This window comes from Cyrtonyx montezumae, unplaced genomic scaffold, assembly GCF_038088225.1.
Source record: "Cyrtonyx montezumae isolate F1298 unplaced genomic scaffold, pur_monq_1.0 scaffold_7, whole genome shotgun sequence".
NCBI lineage: Eukaryota > Metazoa > Chordata > Aves > Galliformes > Odontophoridae > Cyrtonyx > Cyrtonyx montezumae.
In genome coordinates this window covers 13303939-13313649 of record NW_027072078.1, presented here as the reverse complement: position 1 = coordinate 13313649, position 9711 = coordinate 13303939, and the positions used below count along the sequence as shown (strand labels likewise).

Genomic DNA, 9711 nt, shown 5'->3' with positions numbered 1-9711 from the left:
AAAATAAGGCCAGGAAGTAATATTTTCATGGGTTTTGATGTAATATGTGGTGGGAGGTGTTTACTGAGGGAAGTCTGGAATATTTTGTTCTGCCTCTAGTGAGAATTACAGCCAGTGCTCTGACTTCTCTCTGCAAAACCTAAATCCTGTTTCCAGCAGTTAGGCATCAAATGGAACATGTGTGAGATATAACTCTTGGGACATTAAATGAGTGAATCTTAGACCTTATCTATCGTTTGTCTCCTGTGTGCATCCATGTATATCACAGGCATTTTTATTTAATTATTCAGGAAGTGGCACATGACTTGCATTACCTCCTTCCTCTGGGTATCTTGCTGACATAACTGTGTGAAGGAGTAATATCTTATCCAGTAAAAACTATGAGGGAGATATTGTTTAACTGTCCCTGGTTAGTGAGCAGAAATTACACTTAGTATTTAAGTACCAGTTTTTAAAACAGAATACAGTTGTGTTCAGACCAGCAAATTGACTCAGACAGCCATGAAAGGCTTGTAAGGTTTCATCTTAATTTGTAAGTAAATCTCCATATATTCAGGCTGTGTCACTCTGATGCAGAACTGTGCGGTGTTACAAGGCTGGTGTGTGTATTTATTTAGTTCGGAAAATATATGGGATGAAAACACTCTTATAAAGACTTTGTGTGGTCTGACAGCCGGATGCAGCTCCACTGAAACCAATGAGAATCTTTCTCCCAATTCTGGGAGGGCAGGAACATGCCTCTGGTGTGGAAAACATTCCTCTGGCTGGAAGTGACTGGTACAAATGTCAGAGTCATTAAGAAAATAACAGGCTGGCAAACCAGCAGCCCCATGGGCATGTGACACATTTGGAGGCATCTGAAAATACAGCTGTTGTCTGAAGTTTGTGTGTGAACCAGATGCTCTTAAGAGAGGTAGAGGTACATGCAACAGGATAACATGCAATAGGAATACTAACAGCAGATTTGGTGTGAAATGTACCTAAAGAGGAACTGTAGAACTCTTTTGCAACTGAGTTGCTTTTAATAATCATATGGTAAAAAAGTAATTTCCATGGATTTTACCACATCTTGCTTTATTCTAAGCAGCCTCTTCTCAGAAACAGCTGGCAGAAATTTTGAGTGATTGGCAGTATAAAAGCTTGATGGTCTCACTGCTTTACTAAGGAACTACCCACTGTTTGTTTTGGAGATTTGTATTTTGGTACAAATTTCATATGAGCAGCTCTGCCCTGGGATTTTTATTGTTCTTAACCTGTGCAGTGCATCAACTCTTCAGGCATGAGCTATAACACTGTGTATAAGTCCCTGTGTGCATGCGTGGCCATGAGTCTGGTGCTGGGGTATAGTGTGTAACCAGAACAGAAATCTCAGCAGCTGTTGATGGCTGGGGCTAGCTTCCAGGTGTGGATACACACTTCCAGGTCCTGGGGATCCTTCTCCCTGGTGCTACAATTTTCTTTCACCCTGATGAAATCTCTATCTGTGCTGCTGTTATACCTTGTCAGTCATCAACCGGGTTCTGAAAAAGCTTCTGAATCCAGCTTCCCTGTCCCTTTTGATACCATTATTTCATCTCTGGGAGAGATGAAATCCTGGAAAGGGAGGATTAACAGCAAATTTTGCACTTCTGTGGTCTGTCTTGGGTTTTCATCACTTTGGAACTGGCTCTCCAGGAGAAAAACCCAGGAACTCCTATGGTCTTACTGATGGAGGTCTGCCGTTAAACCCAGATGTCTTTCTGCACTTTAACAGCTCTTGAAGTTTTGCAAACTGGTTTAATATAGTGCTGTTCTTTACCTGTTAGATATAGTAAGGCCTGAGAAAGCCCTCAGTGCCATGAGAGGCTCTATGCTGTCCTTGCCTGCACACTGGGAGCTAGCAGTGTGGGCGCTGGCCCTGCAGGGGGCACGGAGGTCTGCCTTTCTGCTAATAAACCGTTTTTTCATGGTTTCCTTTCAGATTTTGGACTAAATCAGCCAAATCAACTAAAGGAGATGGGAATACATGAGGGATGATTACAAGGAAGCTCTATAGCGATTTTGCAGAGGAAAGGAAAAAGTCAAGGGCACTTGTTTTCTAAAAAGGGATTTTTGCTATACTTGCTAATGGTATACATCACCCCCTTTCCTTTTCCCTAGAGGGGGAGCGTTGTCCCGTTGTGCTTTGCCCTGCTGGGGTTTCCGCCCCCTCCTCCCTAGGGTGAGGCGGTCGGGCTCTGGCCCAGGCCGGGGGCTGCGGTCCTGCCCGCCCCCAGTCCTGCCCCGCGGTGCGGCTCTTCGATGCTCTCTCCGCCGTTTTGCGAGGGGATGAAAGAGGCAAAGTTGAGCGGCGGCGCTTCGGAGCGACCGCTCTCCCCGATTATCCTCAGCAATAAAACCGAAGTAAAGCAGCGGCGGTGCGCAGAGGAGCGCGGAGCCGCCCGTAGCATCCCCGCGGGGCGCCGTGGCGTTGGGCTCAGGCGGTGCCGCCCGGCGCTGCCCGGGGCGCTGCGGTGGAGCCGGGCAGCTCCTCCTGCTCGCGCTTCTTCTGCTTCATGCGCCGGTTCTGGAACCACACCTTCACCTGAGCGTCGCGGAGGCGCAGCGAGTGGGCCACCTCGAGACGGCGGGCTCGGGACAGGTAGCGACTGAAGTGAAACTCTTTCTCCAGCTCTGTGAGCTGCCGGGTGCTGAAGCTGGTGCGCAGGGAGTAGGCGGGGGGTGACGCGCCGCCTGCAACGCCGAAAAACAGCGAGAAACAGCGCGCTTTGGAGGGTCAGGGGGAGCATGGGTGAGAATGGACCCGCCCGCGCCCCGCCGCCCCACTCACTTCTGCCGGGCTTGCTCCGTTTCATCCGCATCCACTCGAAGGCGCGGGGCTCCGCCGTAGCCGCCCCCGGCACTGGGCAGCAGGAACAGGGCTGTTCGGGCTCCGGCGACGTCGGGCGGCCGCTCCCGGGGCAGCGGGACGCGGCGGGACGCGACGGAGCCTCGCCCAGACACGCGGCCCCACCGGGCTGCTGGCAGCCAGGATCCGGCCCGCCCGCGTACCCCGCCGACCCCACGCAGGCAGCCGACGGAGGATGCGCGGGGCCGGCCGCGGTGCTCCGCGCCGAGTAGGCATCGAGCCCCCGCCGGGGGTAGGGGGACATCGGGCTCCTGTGGCACAGCCCGGGGGGAGGGACGATGGGGAAAAGGCCTAAGTCCATGCCTGCGCGGACAGCGCCACACCTAATCCCACCCCCGATGGGGCAGTATTGCCCTGATATAGGGCTGGAGCGGAGGCACGTCCCGCCCCGCGGCCAATGGGAGCCCGGCGGGGGCAGCCCTCACCGGGTGTCCCAGGCGTCGCCGGTGCCCTGCCCGCGGTCGATGCGGGGGCAGCCCACCCTAAGCGCCCAGGCGTGACCCTACGGCGGCCTGGCCTCGGGACGGAGGGTACAGCGCTGGGAGCCGAGTGGCTGTTGTCTTCTGGGACTACTCGGGATCCCCCACTCGTCGGAGCTGCCGTCGGATCCACTCGCCGGGAGTTTGGAGGGGAGCCCGCACCTCCCCGCCGCCCCAGTTCGTGTCCCTCTCCTGAGGCGTGTCTGTCCGCAACCGAGGGGGAGTGCTGCACCTCCCGGTGCTTAATGGCCTCTCTCTATCAGATAAGTGCTCTGAGGTCTCTCCGAAGTGAGTCCTCGATCTCTCTGTACTAATGGGCTTTTACTCTTCCCTTGGCAATTTGGCTTTGCTTTCTTAGCGTTAACAGCTGGCATGGGAAACACACCGAGCAGCAGCACCAGGGTGCGGCCAGTTGCACTGCCCAGCTAAACCTCCTGCTCAACTTCCAGCTCCTCTCCCTGAATGGCAAGGAAGAGCGACTGCGAGCCTCGGACTCTGAAAGCAATCACCTTTCCTTGACTGGCTACGAGGAAGGTCTGAGCTACCTTAACATCTGCTTGGATGCCGTTGGATTTCATCCAACTCCTAAAACTGAAAGTCCTGTCAGTGATTTTCAGAAAGACAGAAGGCAGAGCACACATGGGCCTGGAATTGGACAAACGAGGAAAATGAGGAAGGGCTGCCTTATGCAGTTTTGACTTAAGCTTTGGCTTAATTTAGCTTTCTTCGTTTTAGGAGATGGCTGTGGACAAACCAGGAAATGCAGGAGTTGCACTTTGCCACAAAAATATTTTGTTCCTTAACAAAGGTATGGAGTTGAAACCCCTTCACCTATCTTCCAGTGTCTTCTACTCAGCAGCCCAACAGCTGGCTGATGGCAGCAAAGGAACAGTGTGCAGAGATGTGATCAGACCATTCCACTGGCAATCTCAGTTCCTGCCCACTGGGATTTGACTCTGCTCAGCCCCAGCTGCCCCATCAGCAGCACTGCTTCGGAGATGACATGCTTTGCTTCCCTCCAGGGGAAAGGAAACATCCCCATGGTTGTTGGACACAGGATGGTAAGGGCGCAAGGGCACTTCCCTGCACGTGGGCTCTGAACAGCAGTGGGATTCTCCAATGGCCTTAGTTTCTCCCCAGTGCGTGCTGCCCATCTGCTGTGAGAGCAAAGGCTGGCACATGACTGCTTTAACTTAATCTAGGCTCAGCATCTTCAAACAGAGCTCTTACTGTAGGCCCAGAGCCCTGTAGCTACAGGCATGTCTACTGGCTGTACTACCTTGATGCACTGACATGCTGTCACTTACACCACCATGCTCAAAGGACGCAGGTATCAGTTAAAACAGTTGAAATCAAATATACCTGCTTAAGAAACCTAAATGTTGAGGGAGGGGGAAAATTCTGGATGAAGCTAGCTCAGCACATCCACGGCAAGCAAAGCAGTTTGGAAAATGTCATTTTCTGATCAAGCAGAGGTCTGGAAACATCATGCTTCCTCTTTAGCAAAGAAAGCTCTCCAGTAGGAAGGCATCTGCACCCTTAGTGTCCCCTGCTGCAGAAGCTCCCACCACAGCAAAGCAGGCAGCGCTGGCTCCAGGGAAGGGCTTCTGTTTGCAGAACACAACTGCTCTGATTACGCCTAAAGCTGTGTTCTAAATGCTAAAGCAAGAACTGACTGTGTTAATGCAAACATATGATCTTCTCATTCACCCATCTGGATCCTCTTACTGAGTTTCTCGTTTGTTACCTGTTTGTTTTTGCACAGCTGCTCAGGGATGAGGAAAGCAGAAGCCCCTGCTGAACACAAGCACAGTGTCTCCTGTTGCCACTGACTTTTGAGGAGTGAACTGCAATTCTATAAGGTCCCAGATTTCACAGCACTCAGAGGTGAAGTTCTGGTGATGGAAAATTGTTGGAAAATTGAGCAACAGCAGATGTTTTGGTTTTGGTTTTGTTTTGTTTTGTTTTTTTTTTTTTTTTTTTGCAAGTGGTCTGCTGGACAAAAGCCTCTGCAAGTCCAAGGAGAAGGAAGAAAAAGTTAGAAGCATGGAAAGAATATGAGGGCTGCCAGAGGGAACATATGGCTGCCCAGGAGCTCAGCAGCACAGTTACAGTGTGAGCTGGGGAAGCTGCTGGGCCACAAAACTCTAGGGTAGCAATGGGACCAGCTAACTCTGTGTCACCACATGTGCTGGAGACGGTGGCAGCCCTATGCCCAAGGCACTTCTCCGAGGATAGGTCCTGGAGCTGCTTGGAGCAAGCATCCATACAGAAAAACACACAGATCCCTGAGAAGCACTTGGGATACACAGGGATGTGAATCTATCCCTGCACCTGGAATACATGCAGTGGCCAGCCATCAAAGGGCCTGCAGAGGAAGGCTGCTACAGAAGGAGAATCTCTGGGAAGTTTATTTTATAGAGCGTTGCTAAAAACAGGGATGTACAGAGGCCCCAGGGCAAGAGGGGAAATAGTGCTGCCTCAATGGGCAAGCAGGCCCGATTCCATCATACACACAGGTGGGCAGAGCACTGCTTCCTGAGGAAGGTTAGTCTTCCTCTTCCATCAACATCTGTGTGCTGTGGGCCCCCCATTCCTGGCTGACTCTGGGCAGTGCAGCAAGGCTGGGAAAGGGATCTGTGCTCTCCCAGCACACGTGATTCACTAACAGCATCCTCTGCATGAGCACCAAGAGGAAATGTTCTCTTCCTGCCAAGGTTCCCCTAGCAGAGGGATGGCCCCATGGTCCCTGTGCCTGCCATGTCATTTCCAGTGTTCTAACCTGTGGCCATTAATTTGGTAAGAAGAAGTTGCAGGTATGGATCATTCAGAGGCACTGCCCATGAGTGAACAAAAAGCCAATGCAAGCTCCAGGAGCTCAGTTGCATCCTGTCAGCAGAGAGCTGTTACTGGGGGCCCTCCAGCCTCAGCTCAGCCACTGCTGAACAGGTTTTGCTCAAGTCCAGCTGAGCTAATGGAGAAGGAAGAGCTGGGGTGAGAGAGCTGTGCAGGCTGTGATTGATGAACACACATACCCAACCCCCTCCTCCCTGTCAGCCCCACTTCCCCTGAGGACTGCACCCAATGTCCAACCCCACTGGGTCCTCAGTCCCCGGAAATGACTGCTTGAACTCCATTCTGGAGACAGAGGTAGCCCTTCAAAATCCACAGCATCACACAGTGCTGCACCAGCCACGTGGCCACTGGCTTTCCCAGCAGTGCTGGCCCTTTGTACATCCCATCTGCTTGCAGTCTTTGTTCCTCCAGGGCTGTGGAAGTGTGTGGCCTAAGCAGGTCTGTGGGCCTCCATCCCATTGGACACACCATGGGGCATGTGGCAGGACAGAATGGCAGCCTGAGCTCCTTCCAGCTGCCACCAACTACCTCTTAGCAGCAGCCCAGCAGCTACCCTTCCCTTTCCCCATCTTTTTTCCAGAGCACAGCCCCTTCTGCACCCAGTCCTCCTTGCAGGCAGCTTCATGGGGCTGGCATGATACTGGCATTGTGCAGGGACCCCAGAGGTGAGTCCTGCCTGGGGCAGTCGAGCTCTAGTTGCCTTGCTGATCCCTAGCAAGCCAGGGTTCTCTGGTCAGTGCTGATGGGCTCCCTAATTCAGGTATGGTCCCATGGTGCAGTCACTTGGGGGGAGGGGGGCAGGTCTGATGGCTCGCAGTGCTCTTGCCAATGATGCAGAGGGCGTTTAGCTTTGTTAGCTTAGCCCCATGCAAGTGGTATTTCCCCATTCAGAAGTGAGTTGCTGTAAGGATGAGACCAACAAGCAGAGCCGCAAAGCCCATGAAAGCGATCAGGAGCACAGTCTCACTGAAGCCTGGCATACCCAGTACCCCTACAGTTGGAGCTGTCAGAGCTCCCAGCTCTGGCTCAGTGCTGTGGGCTCCGCAGTAGGGTGTCAGGGCTCTGCCTGCAGAGAAAGGCAAGGCTGGGTGAGCCCCAGAGCTGGCTTTGGCCACTGAGTCATGAGTTAAGGGGTAACTGGCACTCAGTGCATCAGATGCTGCTGCAAAGGAACTGAGTTACTCCTGAGCATGAAAGGAGCTTGTTTGTAATTTATGAGTTCTAAACGATGGGCCAAGAGTAAGTGTGGCCTGTGCCAAAGTGTCTTTCTCCTCTAGATTGCTGATGCTTGTACAAACATTGTAAAAGTGCCAGCAGTCTCACTAAAGTAGCATTACTTCTAATAATTAGGTTATCAGTGTGGGCTTCTGCTGTGTTACAAACGAGATGCCTCTGCCAGAGCTGCTGAGAAGAAAGTGAATTTATTCACAGCAAACCCACTCACACATGCTCCTCCTCCTCCCCCCTGGAGACCTAGTGTGCAAAGCCTGGCTCCATTGAGCAGGGACAGGGCCAGTGGGGTAACACTGTGCAAGTCAGCCCTTCCTCCCCCAGGCAGGGAACAGCTTTGTGAAGGTACAAGGCAGCGCAGCCACTGCTTGGCAAACAGCCTTGAGCAGGAAGGTGGGAAACACCTGGGAGCAGTGTGTTGGGCTAGACCGGGGTATCCCCCGGTGGAAGGGGGCTGCTCAGGCCTTGTGTAGCACGTGAGACGCATTGTGGGTGTAGTGCACACCAGAAGGATCTGTATGGATTTCTCCAGTTGTGGTGCATCAATTACAAAGGGGTTTGGAGATACAAATGTATCTATATATACAGAACATTGCAGAAATGCAACTCACGGGTAGTGTCCAGCCTTACTTTCCATATTGTTATATGTTTCAGTCACTCCTGGATGGACCTTGTGAGTGTGAGGACTTCCATAAAAAACAATGTTAGGGCTCAAAATGGTTAAAATATGTCTCCAATCAAAGTAGTTTATTCTGTTCCAGTTTGTTTATGGACCTACAACACATATATCCAAATCCGCTTGGCTCAAAGTGAAATTTAACAAAAGATACACTTATCAACGTGGCACGACATTGCTCAAATCGCACAGAGGGCAAAATAAAACCCCAGGTAACATTTTGTACCGTTGCTGTCCAGTCAAACACCAACACCAGAAAGTGGGGAGGAGAGTGAGGAGAGGAAAGAAGGGAGGAAGAGAAGAAATAAAGGAAAACGTGGCTGCGTTGGCCAGAACTGGAGGAGTTAACACGTTTCTCACAATGGGAATTCCAGGTCCTGTCTTAGAGGATGCAGAGGGAGCTGCAATGTCTGCAAACTGTGAAGTGAGCATCAGAGGGCTTTGTGGGGAATGCAAAGATTTGGTTAATCTTCAACTCCACGCTGCTAGTGATAGATATGGCAGTCTTCTCAGGGCAATGTGTGCCGTCGGGAGGAGACCTCAGTGCCTTAAATAGGAGTATTTCTGTGAGCCCAGTGAGGCGTTCAGCACAGCTCTGTAACTAAAGAGGTTGAAACTCGAGGTTTCAGAGTATCTTTCCCTTTTCTCCTTTCTTATATTTTCCCTCCTTTCTTATATTTTTCCCATTCTCCCTGTGCATTCACTGTCCTACTCGTGGCAGAGGCAGCCAGGACCGTTCTGGTCAGGAGCCCCGGACCCGGCTGCACGTATCTGATTGTCAATTTTCTTTCAAAGTTTATTTTTTTAATGATAAAAACAAGAGGAAAAGCTCGGGCTTCCAAGGATGTCTACAAAATTGATTTATGGTTAGTATAAAGACAACAGTATAAATAACAAAGGAGGCGGCAGCTGCTGCACGGATTGCTATGGAGACCCTAATGAAATTAGCGCTATCGAAGGGTGTCTTTTTTTATTTTTTTATTTTTTTCGCTAAGCTTCTAATTTCTTTCCTATTTCAGATAGCCATAATGCAATTTAAAAATAATAATTAAAAAAAATTAAGTAAATAGCCCACGAAAAGAACGTGTGTGCTAGTACCCGGTCAATAAATAGGCGCGAGGCTCTGCAGGCAGGGCCGGCTCTGCACCCACCGCGGGGCCGGCCCGGCGAAATAAATACCCGAGAAATAATTCCCTTTTCTTCTTTCTTCGTGAAGTGTAACGGCTCCTTGCGTGACGCCGCGGTTTGTTTCACCCTATTAATGACTTACGACTCGCTGTCTTAATTAATCCTTACACAAACTACGAACACCAGCCACGGTTACGACTGCTCACCACTACGCTCCCAACGGCTCGGGCCGGGCGTGCTGACGGGCGGGGCGGCCCTGCGTCGGGCTCCCGAGTGTCAGCGAAGAAATTCTACCAATAGCCACATAAATACAATAAGACGAGGATAAATAATCAGTGATACAAAAAATGTCTCGCTTTCAAATAATAAATAGGTATCGTTTAGTCCGATGCGATCCTTACGTTACGGAGGAATTCATAAATTAACTTCTCGGAAATAAGCTGGGCGCTCACAGC

At 51.2% G+C, this 9711-nt stretch overlaps 1 protein-coding gene across 1 annotated transcript; it reads right to left on the bottom strand.

The window, feature by feature from the left end:
- Positions 1-2455: 2455 nt before the first annotated feature.
- On the bottom strand, positions 2456-3188 carry LOC136057943 (homeobox protein Hox-D1-like). Its single transcript, XM_065751029.1, has 2 exons — positions 2810-3188; positions 2456-2712 (listed from the first exon to the last, which is right to left on the bottom strand). The coding sequence occupies exons 1-2, from the start codon at positions 3186-3188 to the stop codon at positions 2456-2458; spliced, it is 636 nt and encodes a 211-aa protein (XP_065607101.1).
- Positions 3189-9711: the final 6523 nt, after the last annotated feature.

What these genes read in the sequence shown, in the direction of transcription:
- LOC136057943 (XM_065751029.1), bottom strand. Translation starts at nt 3,188, where the DNA reads ATGGACTTAGGCCTTTTCCCCATCGTCCCTCCCCCCGGGCTGTGCCAC. An exon ending in ACGGAGCAAGCCCGGCAGAA is followed by an intron (nt 2,713 to 2,809) that starts GTGAGTGGGGCG and finishes TCGGCGTTGCAG; the next exon opens with GCGGCGCGTCACCCCCCGCC.